Source organism: Mercenaria mercenaria, chromosome 1 (assembly GCF_021730395.1).
Source record: "Mercenaria mercenaria strain notata chromosome 1, MADL_Memer_1, whole genome shotgun sequence".
Taxonomy (NCBI): domain Eukaryota; kingdom Metazoa; phylum Mollusca; class Bivalvia; order Venerida; family Veneridae; genus Mercenaria; species Mercenaria mercenaria.
In genome coordinates this window covers 102,243,273-102,266,083 of record NC_069361.1, presented here as the reverse complement: position 1 = coordinate 102,266,083, position 22,811 = coordinate 102,243,273, and the positions used below count along the sequence as shown (strand labels likewise).

Here is a 22,811-nt window from a genome sequence, read left to right as displayed (position 1 = left end):
TGAATCCAAGCTTAGTTTGTTCAATGTTTACAACACAAAGTAGATCTTGCTCTATGCTGACAATGTTTGACAGAAAGGACATACAATATCATTTTTCAATATTAAAAGACAAAAATACAAAAACAATTTTACAGTAAAAAAAAAAATCAAAGTATTTTCAAAGTGCTAATTTCCAAACTTTGGCAATTATTAAGGGAATATCCAGAAATATACCAGTGTGCATGAGTTGCATTCTGGTACAAACACAGATAAAACCAGTAAACTGTGATTTTTTTGCATCCATATTTGACAAAGTCATGAGAAGAACCCCATATTTATTTCCTTCTTTTATTTTGAGGACCCAAAAAATATCTGCTTAAATGAATTATGATGTCACAAAATTATTTCAAACTGTGTTATACATAACAAAGATTAACTTTTCTCACCCAAAGGTAAAACACTTCACCATTATATATATATGAACATGTTTATCAACTTTACATTGACTCTAAAATAAAAACAGACCAGCAAAAGACTCTGCTCTGTTAATTCCTTGCAAAATTTCACTATTTCACTGAATAACTGAAACTTTAACCCTGCATTATAAAGAAACCTAAAGATATTGATGAATTATTGATCAACAAAAGGGCCAAGATGGCCCTAGATTGCTCACCTAAATTTAACAGGTCAAGCATGATAAATTTTGTACAGAGTTAACAAAGAAATAACTATTGCCAAAATACTTTGGAAATGGGTCTGCAGATGAAGTGGAGATTTTTTGGAAAACTAACCAACCCACTAACCATTTTTAAATTAGATAAATCAAGATGCTGTGAAGTTGAACAGATATGGCAGTGTCACCCAACAAAAATTTCTGTGAAATTATTTTGAAATTGAGCCAGCAGTTTCTGATGAGGAGAATTTTTACTAAATACACGCTACATAATTTGTTCAAATGTTATGTAAAAGCTTCAATTATCCAAAGAGAAAATTTTTTGACCTACATGTAGAGATTGAAGCTAAAAGAATTCTTGGGTGACACAAGAGCTGACACAGGAGACAGTGCACTTGACAATTTCAATGCTGGATAGTGAAATTGGGCATTCTAAGGAAGCTGGAGCAGTCACAGGAGTGTTTAATAACTCCAATGTGGATGAAGACATTGGACAATAGCCTATGTTTGAGTCAAAAGTATAAAGTATAACAGATATAATGTGTATCAAAACATTAATTAAGTATAAGAGGAACATAATTTATTGAAAACTTCTGCAAGAATATTGCACCATGTGTCATATCAAGTGACTAATAATGTGCAATAAAAAATATTTTAAGTTTGAACCACATCTATATAGTAATAACTGAGATAAAGCAAAAGTGCATCAAAACTTGAACCTGAAAGTCTAAGTAAAAAAGGGCATAACTCATAATAATTGGTGTCAGCATTACGGACCTTGTGTCATATGAAGTGTGTGATGATGTGGAACTACTATTTTCAGTCTGAATCAAATTCTTTGGTAAAAATAGAGACAGAGTTAAAGTGCACCAAAACTTTAACCTGAAATTCTAAGTAAAAAATGGGTATAATTCATAAAATACTGGTGGGAGAGAAATGGCCCTTGTGTCATATAACCTACATGATGATGAGGAACAAAAACTTTTTGAAGTTTGAATAAAATCCATTCTGTAATAACAGAGATATAGTGAAAATGCATCAAAATTAACCTTAAATTCTAACTAAAAAGGGGTCATAATTCATAAAAAATTGGTGCCAGAATTACGGACCTTGTGTCATATGATGTGAGTGATGATGTGGAACACTATTTTAAGTTTGAGTCAAATCCATTTAGTAATAACTGAGAAAGAGTGAAAGTGCACCAAAACTTTTCACCTGAAATTCTAAGTAGAAAGGGGGTATAATTCATAAAATATTGATGCAAGAGTTATAACCCTTGTGCCATATGATGCGCACAATGATGAGGAATAACTATTACAAGTTTGAAAAAAATCCATCAAGTAATTACAGAGATAAAGAGGAAGTGCATAAAAACTGTAACCAAGGTGCAGACACCGAAAGACGCCGACACCCAGTTGAGTAGGACAGCTCTCTATACTTCATATAGTTGGGCTAAAAACCTGTCAAATTGTTTTGTAATGATGTTTTCTGATCCAAGACCTACATATCTTATATGGTACAACTGACCTATTTCATTCTATCAGTACAACTACCAAGTTTCAATAACAACTACCAAGTTTCAATAACAAGTTCTTAAATGTCATTTCCTGCTGCTTTTCCATGTATTTTTTTCTTTCAAAAGGAAATTACCTTTTGTTCCATTTTTCAGGTGCATATATCCCACAGTATCTACAATAGTGCTGAAAGCACCAAGCCTTGGCAAAGTACAGTGTGTCAAAACTGGCAAGTTTTTCTGCTTTGCAAATCTGTAAAGTTTGAGAAAAAGAATATAGTATTACTTAATGCATGTCATCCCTTGTAAAATTGTGTACAAAAATGTTAAGTTCCATTTTTTTTTATCAAATTGAAAACAGATTGATATTAACTAAATTCTCAGACAACAAATTAATACAACAGAAGCTAAGGTACGAAGAAACAATATATGGCCAAAAACACAGCTAAAAACTGAAAGCAGAAAAAACTGTCTGGTTCAAGAAAGGAACCAAGATCTTATGGTGATACAATTTGTGTGCAAGTTTGGTTAAAATCCAACCATAAATGAAAACCCTTTTGTACAAACAAGACCAAAATAGCAAATTTCTGGCCCTTTCAGGGGCCCTAACTCTGGAACCCATTGTGGAATATGGCTGGTTCAAGAAAGGAACCAAGATTATATGGTGATACAAGTTGTGTGCAAGTTTGGGTTCAAGAAAAGAACCAAGATCTTATGGTGATACAATTTGTGTGCAAGTTTGGTTAAAATCCAACCATAAATGAAAACGCTTTTGTACAAACAAGACCAAAATAGCCAATTTCTGGCCCTTTCAGGGGCCCTAACTCTGGAAGCCATTGTGGAATATGGCTGGTTCAAGAAAGGAACCAAGATTATATGGTGATACAAGTTGTGTGCAAGTTTGGTTAAAATCCAATCATAAATGAATGAAACTGCTATTGTGTAGACAAGACCAAAACAGCCAATTCCTGGCCCTTTCAGGGGCCGTAACTCTAGAACCCATGGTGGAATATGGCTGGTTTAAGGAAGTAACCAAGACCTTATGGTGATACAAGTTGTGTGCAAGTTTGGTTAAAATCCAATCATAAATAAAACCACCATCATGCAGACAAGACCAAAATAGCAAATTTCTGGCCCTTTCAAGAGCTCTAAAATCCATAAGGCGTAAAAAAAATAATTGTTTCCGGTAACATGCTCAAAAAAAATAGGGTAGGTAGGTTGGTGAACCTTTTTTTTTTTGGATTTTTTTTTTCATAAAGTGGGACTTTACGGAAATTATTTTTGTGTCAAAAAATAAATACAAATAAGGGGGTTATGCCTTTACAGCATCATAAAGTTGATTACTAACATCACATACCATGTTTAAAGCATTAAAAGTACAGTTTTGCAACTCTTTGTTAAAAAGTTGGAAAAAAATGTCTCCAAGGTCATAAATTTGATAAAAACATTTAGGTTTGGGCCAACAATTTAGGGTAGGTCGGGATACCGGAAACAAACAATTTTTTTTAGGCCTAACAGAATATGGCTGGTTCAAGAAAGGAACCAAGATCTTATGGTGATACAAGTTGTGTGCAAATTTGGTTAAAATCAAATCATAAATGAAACCACTAATATTGTGACTATTGTACAGACAATAAACTGTTGACAGACAGACGATGGACATCAAGTGGTCACAAAAGCTCACCTTGAGCCTTTGGCTCAGGTGAGCTAAAAACACAGAAAATATTTTACTTTTTTAACATAGGTTGTGGGGGTTAATGGTGGCAGTGTAGAAGAGGGATAGTGTGTAAGGGTGATGCTAAAAAACAATATCGAAAAGAATATGAGGATGAATGGCAAAAAATTTCTTAGAAAGTGAATGAGAACTTTTCCACTTTCTGGTTAAAAGGATGGTGTTATGAGAAGGGTTAGGTGAGAGGGTGATGGGGGATTGCAAGGTAAGGCAATGAAGGGGGTAGGGAATGAGAAGAAAGTGATAACGGGAAGAATGACAAAGAAAACAACTATGAGGAAGTTGTCCCTTGCGACCTTAATGTTTGGCATTCCTAAACCAAAAGCTGCCTTCCCTCTCATTATGAGTTGATCAGTCACCATGTGAGGTTTAATAATAACAGTAATAATAATAATAATAATAATAATAATAATAATAATACAGGAAGTAGTTATGCAGCAACAGCGAAACTGAGAACCATGGATTTTCATCCAACACTATCGCAATATCTGACCACAATGGCCTTGACATTTAGGGTACCTGACTCGAACCCAAAAGATGTCTGCCCATACTAAGACAAATCCTTATGTGACATTTAATGGTTATAGGTGCAGTGGTTAGGAAGAAACGAAGAAATTGAAGAGCATGCCATAAAACAATAACAAACACCAATACAATATCTGACCCAAAATACCTTGACCTTTTGTGTTCCTGACCCTAAACCAAAACATGCCTGCCCTGTACTAAGACCAATCCATATGTGAGGTACATTTATGTAAAAATAGCAGCAGTAGTTAAAAAGATATAAAGTGAAACTGAAAAGAATATCATGAAACTTTTGACACTGATACGAGTACAATAGCCCTCCCTATTCTTTGAATAGTCAGGCAAATTATCTTATATATCAAATATAATACAAAAGGAAATCATACTTTTGTCCCCTCTCTCTACGCTTGTAAAGGAAACCTCCCTCTGGAAATAATACAAGCCATCTCTTGTCCTGACTGAGGTAGTTGTTTAATAAATGCTCCCTGAGTCTAACTAATTGCTGATCCCTATACTCTTTACCCTGTAGAAAGGGAACAATAGTTTAATGAACATGATAGTAAGGTACATTAAAAGCTGTATAACAAAGGTAGCTCTGCACATTTGGGGAAAAAACTTTTCTACAATGTAGAATTTGATAACATCCTGATTTTTCAACACTTTAGAATATACTTAGAAAATACGGCAAATAAAAAACGATAGGGTTGTGTGCTTGAATTTTTGTTAAAATGATTTAAAAATTATGACCCTCAAGCAAGTTTTCATAATGAGAGACTATGAAAAATCACAATTTCAATGACATTTTTGCAAGAAGATTTTTTCTACAATGTAGATTTTAATGAAACTTCTCACACTTGTAAATAAACATATCGTCTATAACATGATGAAATAAAATGAATAGGTATATTTTTTGTTTTTGAAATATTTGCCCATAATTCAAGAGATCCACACATTTCAAGCTGATTTTTAGACAAGTTGGAATTACATAAAATTTCAAACTTTTTCAATATCAAATTTTATCTTTAGAATGATTGTAACATTGCCATTCATGGGTTACCATTTATTCATAAAATAATTTCCATGTCCATATGCCAGGTCTGAGCTTTATTTTACATTATCAAGATAAATAACATTATGTCATTACTTCCAGTTTATCAAACGAGCAGAACTTCTTTAAACAGTGCACTTACATGTAGATATAACCAAATGTTTTAATGTATTAACAAGAGGGTCATTATGTCCCTATATCGCTCACATGTGAAACCCGGCCTTGGAATCATCAAGATAAACATTCCGATCAAGTTTCTTGAAGATAGGGTCATAAACAAGGCCTCTAGAGTGATAACAAGCTTTTACTTTGATTTGAGCGGGTGACCTAGTTTTTGACCCCACATGACCTAGTTTCAAACTTGGCCTAGGAATCATCAAGATAAACATTCTGACCAAGTTTCATGAAGATAGGGTCATAAATATGGCATCAAGAGTGTCTTTTGATTTGAGTGGTGACCTAGTTTTTGACCCCACATGACCAAGTTTCAAACTTGGCCTATGAATCACCAAGATAAACATTCTTACCAAGTTTCATGAAGGTAGGGTAATAAATATGGCCTCTAGTGTTAACAAGCTTTTCCTTTGATTTGAGCGGGTGATCTAGTTTTTGACCACACATGACCCAGTTTCGAACTTGGCCTAGGAATCATCAAGATAAACATTCATACCAAGTTTCATGAAGATACTAGGGTCATAAATGTGGCCTCAAGAGTGTTAAAGGTGGTCAATCACATTTAATCAACATTTAATGACATTTTTTACTTTTTGTATATTCTGGTAGAGAATTATTTAAGGAACAAAAAGACCGATTACATAAGGTTAGATTCCTATTTGAAATGTATATTTTATTATTTTTATAAAATTTTGTAATTACTCCCCTTTAATATGAAAGTATATAAAAAGCTGGGTATTTCTTTTTATTTCGATACAATGTCTAGTTTTACATTTGCATTTGATAGACATATCAACTATTGAACAATCTGAACCAAAATGCAAGTTTTAAAGCTGTGTGTAGCTTCTGAATTCATTTATTTCCAATCTATCTTGGTTGCGCAACCAAGATAGGCAAAGGGAGGTAATAATAGTTTTTCAAACTTGCGTTTCTAATGAATTCCATCTAAATACATAATTTTTAATGCAAATATTTTACAAATATATTACAATATGTCTAATATTTATACATTTCCTTAGGCAAAGTATGTTTATCAAATTTATACTTATGATAAAATAACTCTATCTTGGTTGGGCAACCAGGATAGGAAAATGAAATTTTAAAAATACCTCCAGTGAAAATCTAATTTGTATTAAGTGTTAAGTGAACATAAATGAGTGTAAATGATCAGATGCTAAAGTTTCAGACAAATCCGATACATGGCCAAAATCTGATTATCCATCTTTAACAAGCTTTTCCTGTGATTTGACCAGGTGACCTAGTTTTTGACCCCATATGACCCAGTTTTGAACTTGGCATAGGAATCATCAAGATAAACATTATGACTTAGTTTAATGAAGTCATAAATGTGGCCTATAGGGTGTCAACAAGCTTTTCCTTTGATTTGACCTTGTGACCTAGTTTTTGACTCCATATGACCCAGTTGCAAACTTAGCTTAGAGATCATCAAGATAAACATTCTGTGCAAGTTTGTGTCAAATCAAAGCATAAATGAAACCGCTATATGGCTGAAAGGGCCACAATAGAAAATTAACACATGATGGAATCTAGCCGGTTTTCGGAAGGAACCGAGATATTATTGTGACTTAAGTTGTGTAAGTGTGGTTAAAATCAAATGTAAAATGTGGTCTCTATCGTGTTCACAAGAAATTGTGAACGGATGGACGACGGACGACAGACGATGGGCGATCACAAAAGCTCACCCTGTCACTATGTGACATATGAGCTAAAGACCGTCTTAAAGTAAAATTTTAGCGTTATTGTATCTGGGCCCTTATTATCTTAACTCCAGATAAGCTGCTTATTTGCGCAATTAAATTTGCAGAAAATCCAATGGAATTCATACCGCGCGCATACTGAAACACAATTAAAATTCCTAATACCCTATTCATTAAAAATTGCTTGCATATCGCATTTTCTGTATTATAGAATTGGTACGAGACTTTAACGCTAGACAACAGACTGGTTATACATTACTGCAGAACAGGTAGCTATTTATCGGAAAAAGCACTGGACCATTCAGTCTGATCGGTGTTATTTGGATGCTTTGTAAACAAAAAATTAAGCCGATAAAATGACCACTTCTAGTACTAAAGAGGTCGCAGAAAAACATTGTTGCAGCACAAACAAACAAAATAGAAGCATATTTTTTTGTTCAACAAAGACAGTTTATCTGTGTGTGATAATACAGTGCCACCGATACTGGCCGACATCTTACGGGAGAGCACTTGTGGTGAATACATCATTTGAACTTTGAGGTATTGTGGATGAATTGATTTCCGACTGCATTTAAAGTGCAAAAAGTACGAAGGAACGAAAGTATCCCAGAAAACATGAAACAATTGGAGAAAAAAAATATCCTTGGGTAAAGTCACACATAATTAGAACTATAAATTACAATATACATGTTTACCTTGCTTACAGGCATGTAGAAAAGTAGTCAAACCTGGTTAATTATATACATTTTGTACACTGTAACAGTAAGCGTGTTTCATCGAGTACAATTTAGCCACAACAAAAAAAACTCAATTGTTTGTGCAAGATTGGTTAAATACCCAACTGGTTTTACCAAATACCTGATTACTTTTGGAAAGCCTTGGTAATAATATTATTTTTACCCAATTCAGATTTCCAATACCCAATTCAGAAAAAAAGTGGTGGGTAAATACCCAATTGCACCAAAAGCTTATCTGGAGCTTTGCTTAACTATATCTGATCTATTTTGCCTACTTCAATCACTTCATTTATAAAGTTCCTGCTCTCAAACCATCATTTCTAGATTACTTAGTACTAGTTTTGAGTAAGAGAAGGCAGATGTCAGTCAATGCAAAACTAAGTAGACATTTATGGTTCAAATTACTGAAAGATTCTTAAAGGACCTAGTGTGTGGTTGTGTGTTTCTAGATAGGAATATTTTATGCTACTTCTGAAAGATTGAATCTTCAAGTTATCAGCAAAATTTATTTGGGTAATAGATTGTGAACTTAAAGGTCACTTTTGCCAAAACAGCCTTCTGGAGCAAGCACTTACTAGTATGAGTGACAATGCACAATAAACTAACCTGCTGTATGAAAAAATCTCCATGAAGGTTGGAGGCCCAACCAAAGTTAGTAAATTTGAAAATATAATCCATTATCCACATAATCTGTCCAATCACAAGAGATTTTGGCAATAAAGCTGACATCACACATGGTATATCTGCTGTTGACTGATGATTCACCAGCAGAAGGACATGCTTCTCATGTAGACTACTCAGATCGTCTCCAGATTCTATAACTGTAGATAAACAGCAATCAAAATGCTTATTCTTACTTCCAGAAAACATAATGATACCATACATAAAACTGAAAGGTGCTATTACAATAAATGTAGAAAAATTGCATGTTATAGTATTTTACATTATATCCAGAAAACAGGATATTATACAAAATAAGAGCTGGTCGTAAGACAGCATGCTCAACTTTCCTCAGGGCTTGACTCTAAATTAGAGCTTTGCCAGTAAAAACTTTATAAAACTTTAAAAAAAACATTCTAAGTTAAAAAGGGGCATAACTCTATCAAAGTTCAAATCATAGTTATGTGGATTATTTCTCCTGATGTAGACTTTGATAGTAAATAACTGTTTTAAGTTTCAAGTCAATAGCTTTGATAGTAACAGAGATATTTGACTTTATCAAAAAGTTTAACAAACGGCAATGCTGATGAGAGTGCAATAGCTCACTTTATCTTCGAAAAGTCAAGCTAAAAATCTGTAAGGTTCTATAACTGAACATGTCTGCAAATCAAAACATTTGTCATTATTTCCAGAAAATATGGAACAGGTAACATACATAAAACAGAAAGACAAAAAACACATTTTTTTCACATTTAATAAAATCAGCAAATCAAGGACCATTATCTACTTACTAACTCATCCACTCCCATAGAAACTCTCTCATGAATCAACAAGCTTAGCTTTTTTCAAAATTAGAAAATTTTCCAAAATTAGAAAATGCTACATAAGATGAAATTTCATAATTATGTAGTCAAAAATAAGCAGTAACAACAAATTACTTAAAAGAGTGACATAAATCATGTTGGGTTTTTTAATTCTGAAGAAAATACTGATCAAAATGACTTATCTGGGGACCAAACGCCGCTCTTCATGGAATTACATGCCTCAACACGTGTATCATTGAAGGTTCCATGTTCACCGCCGTTTGAATACATCTGCGGATGTCTCTAAATTGCTTTTGTACTTTTAGCACGTGTAAATGTTGAGTACTGCTCAACCCGGGGCTAGAGGGCGTGGACGGTAGCATGCATTTCCACTACCGTCCATGAACAGGCTCAGTCAAACCGAGCCTGCAACATTTTCGTTTTTGTCGTGTTGGGCGACCTGTGAAGTTTCCACTTTTCTCTATTTTATAAAGTTTTGTCAGACAGAAACTATTCTCAGCCAGTAAACACTGAATTTGAGCAATGCACTAATAACTGAGAAAAATATTGTCTTCATTAAAATCTTCAAAGCAAATCATACAGATATACTAAACTTACTTTTATATCCACCTGAGTTAGCCCACATAACCACGAAGCTGAGGAGAGCCTTGAAAAGAATTCTCTCTATCTTCCAGTAGAGGGGTGGGTAGAAATGGCGCAATGGTGTCAACAAAAGATACCAGACAACGTAAGCTGGGAGTGCCATGAAGTTGTTGACAGTCATGTGTGCTACACGCAAAATGTAGTACAAGACTTTCCAGAGACCAGGAAACCCCATTTTATCATAAATTATCTAAAAAAGTATGAAAACTGCATTTTAAAACACATTTTATCTAATCATTCAAAGAATAAACAAGATCGATCACTCTGATGGTTAGACTCAATTTTTCCACTGCAGGGCAGACCGATTTCACAGACTGACATTTACGGTATGTCTGCCTCTATGTCTCAAGTAGTTAGGATCAAAACTGTGGTGGAAATCGACGCAATTTAAACTTCATGATTTATAGTTTTACATACACATTTTTTCACTAGTGTGGTTATCTTTCACTAGGAAAACATAAACAATGATTTAAAACGCCAAAATATAAACAAAAGTTAAACAAGCATAATCAGAATGTCACAATATACGCCCGTCACAGCAAATTTCTTTACTCTATATGCTGTATTGCAAATGAATTTTAATTTTGTGGTTGTTTAGTAATCATTGTAAGTCTTTTGTTTTCCTAAGTCCACAAAAAAAAATTCCTTACCAGGTAGAGAGACCTTAAAATACACCTAAAATTTGAAAGTAACATCTATGTTGTACCACAGAAAAGTGGTCTTGGTTTTTCTCTATGGTCAATTATAAAAAAGTTACAATATAAGTTATTTATAGTAACAACTAAGTTAATCTTAAAAAAAAAAAAAAAAATCCAAAAAAAAAATGTAAGTCCAAACAAAAGTCTTCACCAGGTAGAGATTGGTCAAAATACACCTCAAAATTGGATGTAGCATGCATGTTGTACTACAGAAAAGTGGTCTCGATTTTTCCCTACGACTAGTAATGAAGAAGTTACAATATACGCTATTTATAGTATCAACAAAGGGAAGTAATTCTAAAGAAAGGAACTGTGCATAACACTTTCTCTAATGATGGTGTATAATTGTGCCAAGTTACATCAAAATCCCTCCATGCATGAAGAAATGCTTCGGACAAAGTCATTCTTGTATCTGACCTTTGGCCTCTAAGTGTGACCTTGACCTTTGACCTAGGGACCTGGTTCTTGCGCATGACACTCCGCCTCGTGGTGGTGAACATTTGTGCAAAGTTATATCAAAATCCCTCTATGCATGAAGAAGAAATGCTCTGGACAAGGTTTTCATTCTTGTATCCTTTGACCTCTAAGTGTGACCTTGACCTTAGACCTAGGGACCTGGTTCTTGCGCATGACACTCCGCCTCATGGTGGTGAACATTTGTGCCAAGTTATATCAAAATCCCTCCATGCATGAAGAAGATATGCTCCGGACAAAGTTTTCTTTCTTGTATCCTTTGACCTCTAAGTGTGACCTTGACCTTAGATCTAGGGACCTGGTTCTTGCACATGACACTCCGTCTCATTATGAACAATTGTGCCAACTTTCATCAAAATCCCTCCATGCATGAAGAAGATATGCTCCGGACAAAGTCATTCTTGAATTTGACCTTTGACCTCTAAGTGTGACCTTGACCTTAGACCTAGGGACCCGGTTTTTGCGCTTGACACTCCGTCTCATGATGGTGAACAACTGTGCCAAGTTTCATCAAAATCCCTTCATGCATGTAGAAGATATGCTCGTGACAAAGTCTGTGGACGCTGCCCGCCCGCCCGCCAGGGGCGTTCCCATAATACGTCCAGTTTTTCAAACGGGCGTATAAAAATGGCATGTTAAACCTACCATAACACCTTCCGTATACATACTGAACATTTGAAATGTATAAACGTGTAACCAAAGAGCTATAAAAATAAATAGATCGGCAACTTGAAAGGCATACAGAGCAAATCTCGCCAAAAAAACGTGACAACTGAATGAGATCTCGTTTACCGGAAGTGACACGTTCTCCACGCGCCATTTTATATGCGAAAGCAATTATTCATTGGTAAATTAATTATCACCCTATGACCACGCTTCTTTTGATGGTAAGAAACGTGTACTTTGTGTCTTAAGACTATTTCACATTAAACTAATGTTGTTTTAGAACCTAACATGTATTTTAAATGTAGTTTTAAAGGTACAAATTGTAACTCCATGCTCGCCGATGTTTGTTTTTACTAAGATAATGCCGATTCACACTCTGACACGAGATCACGCAAGATTACAGCCAGTTGCCATTCTGTGTATTTTATACTTCTTTGGTGTAACCAATGAAATGCACGGAACGTATAACAGGGTTTAAAAATAAATAATCGATGCACACACAGCTTTACATGACTGAAGTAGAAATTTAACGGTGCCGTGTAAGCGGAAAACACACTGACATACATGGAGTTTAAAAGTGTTTCCCTATAAAATGGAGGTTTTTTCATAGTTAGGACATATAATGATTGTATTTGGAATGAGCTTTCCAGACATGCAATTTTTAGTGTGAACAAGAGTGCCAGAATGTCACAATATACACCTGTCACAACAAATTTCTTTACTCTAGCTGCTGTATTGCAAATGAATTTTAATTTTGTGGTTGTTTAGTAATCATGCATCTGTCAATATTTTGCCCGCCCAGGGGGGCGGCGGGCTGACCCAGGGGAATTTGACATTTCAAAAATTTTGTTGTCTAAATCCCCACCCTACAGACAACCTTTTTTGTCTAAATCCCACCCTAGAGCCTGGTTGGTACATCAAATGTTTATCAAATTCCCGCCTGTCGGGAATGGTCTTCTGTCTAAAGTCCCGTGTATGCCCGCCGCTCCCCCGGGCGGGCAATATATTGACAGGTGCATCACTGTAAGTCTTTTGTTTTCCTAAGTCCACAAAAAAAATTCCTTACCAGGTAGAGAGACCTTAAAATACACCTAAAATTTGAAAGTAACATCTATGTTGTACCACAGAAAAGTGGTCTTGGTTTTTCCCTATGGTCAATTATAAAAAAGTTACAATATAAGTTATTTATAGTAACAACTAAGGGAAGTTAATCTTTAAAAAAAAAAAAAAAAAATCCAAAAAAAAATTGTGTCCACACAAAAATCTTTACCAGGTAGAGATTGGTCAAAATACACCTCAAAATTGGATGTAGCATGCATGTTGTACTACAGAAAAGTGGTCTCGATTTTTCCCTACGACTAGTAATGAAGAAGTTACAATATAAGCTATTTATAGTAACAACAAAGGGAAGTAATTCTAAAGAAAGGAACTGTGCATGACACTTCCTCTCATGATGGTGTATAGTTGTGCCAAGTTACATCAAAATCCCTCATGCATGAAGAAGAAATGCTACGGACAAAGTCATTCATGTATCTGACCTTTGGCCTCTAAGTGTGACCTTGACCTTAGATCTAGGAACCTGGTTCTTGCCGTGACACTTCATCTCGTGGTGGTGAACATTTGTGACAAATTATATCAAAATCCCTCTATGCATGAAGAAGAAAAGCTCCGGACAAGGTTTTCATTCTTGTATCCTTTGACCGCTAAGTGTGACCTTGACCTTAGACCTAGGGACCTGGTTCTTGCGCATGACACTCCGCCTCATGGTGGTGAACATTTGTGACAAGTTATATCAAAATCCCTCTATGCATGAAGAAAGAATGCTCTGGACAAGGTTTTCATTCTTGTATCCTTTGACCTCTAAGTGTGACCTTGACCTTAGACCTAGGGACATGGTTCTTGCGCATGACACTCCGCCTCATTGTGGTGAACATTTGTGACAAGTTATATCAAAATCCCTCTATGCATGAAGAAGAAATGCTCTGGACAAAGTTTTCATTCTTGTATCCTTTGACCTCTAAGTGTGACCTTGACCTTAGACCTAGGGACCTGGTTCTTGTGCATGACACTCCGTCTCATAATGGTGAACAACTGTGCCAACTTTCATCAAAATTCCACCATGCATGTAGAAGATATGCTCTGGACAAAGTCATTCTTGAATTTGACCTTTAACCTCTAAGTGTGACCTTGACCTTAGACCTAGGGACCTGGTTCTTGCGCATGACACGCCGTCTCATGATGGTGAACAACTGTGCCAAGTTTCATCAAAATCCCTTCATGCATGTAGAAGATATGCTCCGGACAAAGTCTGTGGACGCCACCCGCCCAGGGGCGTTCCCATAATACGTCCCATTTTTCAAAAGGGCGTATAAAAATTGGGTTTAAATATTTATATTTGAAGCAGCCAAAGTTAGGGACGTGAATTGCGTCCCTGGTTATACATGTTTACACATAGAAGGAAAACTTTCCGCATTGTTTCGAATCGTAAGTGGGTTGTACGTGGAGGAGAGATACTGACCTGTGCAAAAATTATCACAATATTGCGACACGCGTACAATTAGTTGGACTATCTGATGGTTAGCTTAATCAAACCTGAGATACTCTCTTAAGGACAGTAAAAGTGTAACCTGGACCCTGTGTGATATATAAACTTCTAAATATAAAGACTTGAGCAGAAAGACCATTTTGGCATTATGCAAGATTACATTATGTTCTCTAAAGAATGCCGAGCTGTATTCATGCATATAGTATAATATTAAAAATAAATTTTTTTCATCTGTTCTTGTATTTGAACCCACATGTTTTTGTTTGTCATTTTAACAAAGAAACCATACTGGCTAGCGTCCTACATCCGGACACTTTTGGAATATTTTTCACGATAACTCGGGAAATAGATACATCTAGTGATTGAAATTTCACATGAACAAAGCTAGGTTCTCCTCCAAACTAAAGAGCTAATTTGTTTACTTCTAAAATTAGGTCAAGTACTTTTGCGAGGCCCGAACGAAGGGCCACCAAATCACGTTTTAAGGTCAAACAGTACCATGTTTATGGACAGCGAGTTGTCACTTTATTGATTTTCAATTTACGTTCAACACTGAATTAAACTTTATTTTCATCCAAGGGAAAGTAGTCGTACAGTGTCTGAGTCATAGAATTGTTCGAATTACCTCTCTTGAATCGATAATTTGATCGTATCTCTACCGACTAAATCTGTTAAAATTTCACTTATATGAAAATGTGTTTTAGGGTGTATTAAAATCATGCACTAAACTAGAAAATGCTTTTGTAAAAAAGCGCATGTCTCCCCCAATGCAAAGTCCTATAGGCAAGAAGTCAATAGGGGTCAGGAGCGTAAGTCAAAGAGACACTGATGGTTGGCTGCAATAGGGATCATCTACTTTGCATGTCCAATCATCCCGCTAAATTTCAACACTCGTGGCCTAGTGGTTCTCAAGTCACTGTTCTGGCTTCTGTGACCTTGACCTTTGATCAAGTGACCTCAAAATAAATAGGGGTCATCTACTCTGCATGTCCAATCATCCTATTAAGTTTCAACATTGTAGGTCAAGTGGTTCTCAAGTTATTTCCAAAAAATGATTTTACATGAACAGGCCACTGTGACCTTGACCTTTAATAGACTGACCCCAAAATCAATAGGGGTCATCTACTCTGCATGTTCAATCATCCTATGAAGTTTCAACATTCTGGGTCAAGTGGTTCTCAAGTTATTGATCAATGTTCAGGCCCCTGTGACCTTGACCTTTAAGTGAGTGACCCCAAAAACAATAGGGGTCATTTACTCTGCATGAACAATCATCCTATGAAGTTTCAACATTCTGGGTCAAGAGGTTCTCAAGTTATTGACTGGAAATTGTTTTCCATGTTCAGGCCCCTGTGGCCTTGACCTTTAACAAAGTGACCCTAAAATCGTTAGGGGTCATCTACTCTGCGTGACCAATCATCCTATGAAGTTTCATCATTCTGGCTCAAGTTACTGACCGGAAATGGTTTTCAATGTTCAGGTCCCTGTGACCTTGACCTTTCACAGAGTGACCCCAAAATGGTTAGGGGTCATCTACTTTGCAGGGCTAGCGCTGGAATGGGCATTTTGAGCAAAATGCTTAAAATGCTAATTTTGGCTCAAGAAAATTCAGAAATGGCTCAAACTCTAAAAAACCCTACTTTAAGAATTAAAACCAGTCAATTTTTATATAATGTTATTTTGGACCAAAGAGTGCCAAGACAGACTGTGACAAAACATGCAATAAACAAGAGGCACAGTCCATGGTCCATTAACACCATCAAGTGACAATAAACCTGTGCCCTTGGGGTAATTAAAAGCATCTCTCACAGTTGGTACTGATTAATGAATATACATGGATCAAAGGTGTTTGTTTGTGGCACATGCCTTGATTGAAGTTCCTTGATTGAATAATTGGCCATCTTTTATTATCTCATCAAAAGACAAGATTAAAAAATGTTGAAAGGTAAGTGTGTTTGATCTTTAGCTCACAAACAGGTAAATAGTTTTCCCTATATATTCTATATAAAACTGACATTTTTAAAGAGCTATCAAACATAGCTAGACCCATTTCAGAGAACAAATCCTTAGTTCTTATAAAACTGATATAAAATGAAGAGAAAAGTAGGGGTCATGTATCTTCTAAGAGAGATTTCTCTGATCGCATTTACTTACTGTAAAATCACATCAAAATCACACTGCTGTGACCTAGAAGTACTACTCATACTAAAATTGAGCTTCACATCACCAAATACAACCTGCTCTCCCATTTTTCCTACCAAAATGTCAAAAATACATCCACAATGAAATTTAAACAGAAAGTAGCTTTAATTTAGACCTCTGTTGCCATGCCAAGTGAAAAATTAGTGTTCAAATACCTGGCAGCCATTACGCGACTAGACCAGATGGCTCCCACGCTGGTTCCTTTACTTTAGTTAGGCCTTTTTTGTTCAAAAAAGTTCAATTAAATAAAATTATTTCAAATGAGTAATTCATTATTGATGCCAATAAGTATATAATAAAATGTTTTTAATAAATTTCTTGCTTGTCATTATGGCTGAGAAACGTAGTTTTGAATCAGGTAGTTTACCTCCTGCAAAGAAAGCAAAATCTTTGAAAAGTGAAACTAGGACTCTAAATTCAGCTAAAAAATGGATTATAAGCGAGATCGCGTTTGTATACAAATCCGTTGTATTTTTATCCTTGATGCACTGTTTTGCTTATTATTACACAAGGACAGACCATTCAGTAATGAAGCATTTAGTATGATTTAACATTTGTAGATAATGGTGTTTTCTGCTGCAATCTAAGCATTTGAAATACCTTAAAGCCCAAAAGCTTCTGGGGGCAAATCTCCCTGTGAACCCCATCAAAGCCCTGTCATGGACACACGAATGGGCGTGCGAGCCTATATTGTTAATATATTGAGAAATGGTATAAATTATGGTTAAAAATAAATTTATCCTTGATGCACTGTTTTGCTTATTATTACACAAGGACAGACCATTCAGATAATGGTGATTTCTGCTGCAATCTAAGCATTTGAAATACCTTAAAGCCCAAAAGCTTTGGGGTCAAAGCCCCCTGTGAACCCCACCAAAACCCTGTCGTGGACACGCGAATGGGCATGCAAGCCTCTTCGATCCGCAGCGTAAAAATTTGGCTCAAACTTTTTTCAACCCAGCGCTAGCCCTGCTTTGCATGTACAATCATCCTATGAAGTTTCAACATTCTGGGTCAAGTGGTTCTCAAGTTACTGACCGGAAATGGTTTTCAATGTTCAGGCTCCTGTGACCTTGACCTTTAATGGAGTGACCCCAAAATCGATAGGGGTCATCTACTTTGCATGTACAATCATCCTATGAAGTTTCAACATTCTGGGTCAAGTGGTTCTCTAGTTATTGATCGGAAATGGCTTTCCATGTTCAGGCCCCTGTGGCCTTGACCTTTGACAGAGTGACCCCAAAATCAATAGGGGTCATCTACTCTTCATGAACAATCATCCTATGAAGTTTCAACATTCTGGGTCAAGTGGTTCTCAAGTTACTGACCGGAAATGGTTTTCAATGTTCGGGCCCCTGTGACCTTGACCTTTAATGGAGTGACCCTAAAATCGATAGGGGTCAACTACTTTGCATGTACAATCATTCTATGAAGTTTCAACATTCTGGGTCAAGTGGTTCTCTAGTTATTGATCGGAAATGGTTTTCCATGTTCAGGCCCCTGTGACCTTGACCTTTGATGGAGTGACCCCAAAATCAATAGGGGTCATCTACTCTTTATGACCAATCATCCTACGAAGTTTCAACATTCTGGGTCAAGTGGTTCTCTAGTTATTGATCGGAAATGGTTTTCAATGTTCGGGCCCCTGTGACCTTGACCTTTGACGGAGTGACCCCAAAAACAATAGGGGTCGTCTACTCCAGCAGCCCTACAACCCTATGAAGTTTGAAGGTTCTAGGTCAAATGGTTCTCCAGTTATTGCTCGGAAATGAAGTGTGACGTACGGACGGACGGACGGACAGGTCAAAAACAATATGTCTCCTGGGGGAGACATAATTATCAAAGCTGTATTTCCCCGGTTTAAGTGCGAAATTTACTAAACATCTTGTCTGATTACCACAAATTTGCATGGGGCCTTTAGATTTAATAGCCGGACCCTACGGAAATACTGCGCATGGGCCATGCGCACCGCGCCACTTCCGATTTTCCTGAACATGTAAACATGCTTCGTGAGTGCAGATGAAATGAAATGTAGCATTTCTTGTAAAATACTTAAATTTATCCGTTGTAACTTCGCTGTGTTGTTGAAAATCAAGCGTCCATTTGATCGTAAACAGATAAGCAAGGTTAAAGACCGAAATAAAGCGTTTACGAGACTGTCCAGTTTGGTGGTCGTCCGGATTTGGTGGTCGCCAGCCAGTATTAGTCAAAATAATTCGACGTCCAGATTGTTTTATATTTGTGACGGGCAATCTAAACTTGAAAACTTTGAAGGACCAAAATAATGGAAGATGAATCACAGTAAACAGACATGTAAAGTTATTGGTTTTATCACTTGCGCATACTGGCGTGTAGACAGTCGGTAAACATTAATCGTGTACAGTACATGCATAGGTTTAAATCACCAGAAAATTCGTAATTTTGGGTATTATTTGATCATTTTTACACAGATCAGTGAGGAATTGAATCCCCTTTCAATACATGTAAGTTTTATTTGAATTTATGGCCAATTCGTGAAATAATCGGCATTTAAACCTGTAGCATGTAATTTTAGCGTCGGCGGCAATGAAAATTTCATCGGAAATTGCTTAAACTATTTTGGTCTTTCGAGTGTTTGACGCGAGTGGGGATATTGCCCATATGAAAAAATTATCTCAATATTTCCTAGAATCACGTCATATCAGTTGGTCTAAGCCAGTATGTATTAAGATTTATCAAACTTTTAGAAGACATTGTGAAATCATCTAATCATTTGGTATAAAATTCGGCAGTGGCTACGATTACGGTACCGTAATCCTAGCCTCTGGTTCTAGGATTACGGAAGTTCCGTATTCCTAGACAACCATAAGAGGATAGGCTAGGATTACGGAAGTATTTAAGGACGTATGCTAGAATTTGGTGCGAAAATTTTCCCAATAACAGAATTTCTTCAAACTTTGGATATTGAAGGACAGTCATCTAAGAAACAAAAAAATGCAATAAAAACCATAGGTCACCGGTATCGAAAAAGAGTTATCTGCCCTTGAAAATGGCATTTCCCCAAAAAATGACGTTTTCAAGGGCAGATAACTCTTTTTCAAATCCGGTAACCTATGATTTTTATTGCATTTTTTTGTTTCTTAGATGATTGTCCTTCAATATCCAAAGTTTAAAGAAATTCTGTTATTGGGAAAATTTTCGCCCATCTCATATACAGGGAATTCTAGCGTACGCCTTTAAGAGGCATCAAATATATGTTAGGACATGCATAAATGACGTTGTAAAATTACTTATTTCACTATTATTTCGTGCTATCGATCCGCTGGTTTGGGTTAGTATTATCTTAATGGTGGCACGAGGAAATATTATAGAATTATCTATGTTTCATATATACCTGCAATTTTTGTCATCAAATCAACACAAATGGTCTTTAATAACATACAATATGGTTATAAATAAAAAAAATCAAAGTATAGAATATTTTTTAAACTTAACTTTTACCCTCATTTTTCTATAATATTTCCGCGGGCCGCCATTAATGTAGCGTTTAAGATTATACTAACCCACAATGGCGGATAGATAACAGTATAAGGCAGGCATCAAAAATCGCTATTTTAATAAAGTGAAATAAGAAGTTTACAACATCATTTATGCATGTCCTAACATATTTTTGATGTCTCTTAAATGCTTCCGTAATCCTAGCCTATCCTCATAGGGTTGTCTAGGAATACGGAACTTCCGTAATCCTAGAACCGGAGGCTAGGAATACGGTACCGTAATCGTAGCCACTGCCATAAAATTCAGTGGTTTTGCCCAAGACATAGTCCAAATAATTGTACTCGAGAGTTGAATATCGTTATATTATTTTGACTTGTCGATATCCGCCTCCGAGTACAAACCAGAAAAGGTAAAGAATGTGGTAGCACTGTCCTCTTCTTTGCGTAAGTAACACCCAATGGAATCCGTTGGGCGGGAATTATGTTATAATAATGCAACGGATAAAAAAAGAAATACATACATAGAAAGCCTGTAATTTTTCCTTTTCAATGATGTATATATTACCGAGATTTCTTGAGAAAAATTCAAACTATGGCAGTTAACAAAATGCCAAGGTTTAACACGAGTGTACTACGTATTGGAAAATGGCAAATCACCGGTAAACACATCACTACACGAAGCGTTTTCATTGGTCACGCCTCCGACCGCCATTACATGAAGACGATTGAAACGTTAGAGGTTTAAATTATTTACAACAGAAATTCTTGATAAATATGTCCTGTTCTTATGTTTTTTATTTACTATTTATGATTTAAAACAACAGGTAAGCAGTTAGGGCTAAAGAAAAATCGCGACAACTGATAAATCGTAATTTCAATTGACCACAGTTTCCACCACAGTTTTGATTGTTTCTGGTTGAGACCTCTAGGTAGACAACGTAAAATATCAAAATGTAAAATCGGTCTGCCCGAGGTCTCATTATTTAGACTAGCCCAAGACATTGCTATATTTCATTGCTATTCATGTGCTGTAAGATTTTATAAATAACATTATTATATTAAATGGCATTATATCATGAACTGCGATTCCAGGGAAAAGCTATGCTAGAACCTATTTCTCTGCCTGTTATTACTGATTAGAAATCCAGGAAGTGTGCCAATACTGATTATTTGAGCACTTCTACATGTTCTATCTGTATCTGTATGTTTTACAGTGTAGGGCCTGTTACAGCTTCGCACACTGGAGGGAGGCGCTTAATCGTGAAGGAGGGCAGACTTGAAGCCCTCAGTTCTAGAACTACTTTATTTTGACAAATCAAATTTAAAAAAAAACTTTACACTTTGAAGTTAAAAAGCAATTACAAAAAACAAATATTTTTATTCTAAACTAACTTCAGTTCCGCACTCTGAACAAATTTTATTACCGGCTGTGTGCAAATTGCATTATACACTTTGACCTTATGAATAATGCAAAAATTATCCCGGTGGCATCTCTTTCTGACGGTATAAGCAAACAAACGGAGGTATTTATAGCACAAACCTTATAAATTAAAAAAAAACTGTAAAACTGTAAACAACAAAGTGTCCTACCTATATTGTTTGAATATCTTCCTGAAAACAGGTTTCCATCCTTATCAAATCAAAACAAATATGGCGGCACTCACATTAGTGTAATATGTGTATGACGTCATCACTTTCCGCCGATATGATGTAAGCTACAGTCACTGCCCAAAAATACGGCAGTACATGTTTTTTCTTCAAAGTTTAAATTTGACACATGTCCAACAGTAACTAAACACTAAATTTGTAACGTTTTATCACTTCTTTAGGTTTTTAGCAGTTTTTTTTATAAATGTGAACACAACAGAACACTATGTACAATGTAATGGCAAATGTTAATGTTACAGTTTACTCCTCTGTACCTGTGCACTTTGGACACAGGAAGGAGTCACCTCTTCTAATAACCCTGACTGGGGAACAGAATCCAAGGTGTACCCAGCCATTGCATTTATCACAGCATGCCCAAGAGACTATGGTTAGACTGATGCAATTCTTGAGCTCCTCAGGATGGAATTTTTGACAAATGCAGCACACATCAGTGTCATCTTCAGATTCAGAAGAGGAAGAGTATTCTGTCTGGGCTGCCTGAATACCAGATGTACTCGGAATGGGTTCAGTGACGGTATGTGTTTTCTTTAAGTTAGTTTTCTTTTTATCTGCTGCTACAACTCTTTTCCCTGGAGCAGTTTGCTTTTTTTCAGACTTGGTTTGGCATTACTTTTTACATGTTCTTTGATTTTTTCATAGACAATTTGTTCAGTAATAGGTTTCCCACTCACAACTTTACTTAAGGTATTTCTTACCTTTTTAACTGGAACATGTTTCAAAATTTCCCCACCTCTCTTTTCCAGGAAGAGCCTTGCATCAGTATTGCAGTCATCAACAGCCAGGGCCTGTTCTTGTTCATGGTTCTCTGTGGTATCAGGTGCTGGTCTAAAAACTGAAGCAGGTGCAAGAGCAGAATC

General features: G+C 36.1%; 1 protein-coding gene across 2 annotated transcripts in view; it reads right to left on the bottom strand.

Annotated features, from left to right (window-relative positions):
• LOC123528594 (acyl-CoA:lysophosphatidylglycerol acyltransferase 1-like) overlaps positions 1-22,811 on the bottom strand; it is a 31,441-nt gene that overhangs the window by 6,473 nt on the left and 2,157 nt on the right. Inside the window, exons 1-5 of one of the 2 annotated variants that reach the window (XM_053518959.1) lie at positions 21,877-21,940; positions 10,181-10,415; positions 8,706-8,920; positions 4,809-4,945; positions 2,303-2,418 (exon numbers count right to left, since the gene is read on the bottom strand). In XM_053518959.1, the coding sequence (XP_053374934.1) occupies positions 2,303-2,418; positions 4,809-4,945; positions 8,706-8,920; positions 10,181-10,400 (688 nt within the window). In that variant the 5' untranslated portion in view covers positions 10,401-10,415; positions 21,877-21,940. Of the gene's footprint in view, positions 1-2,302; positions 2,419-4,808; positions 4,946-8,705; positions 8,921-10,180; positions 10,416-21,876; positions 21,941-22,811 lie in introns of those variants that run through there. The other variant, XM_045308420.2, reaches the window with a different exon arrangement.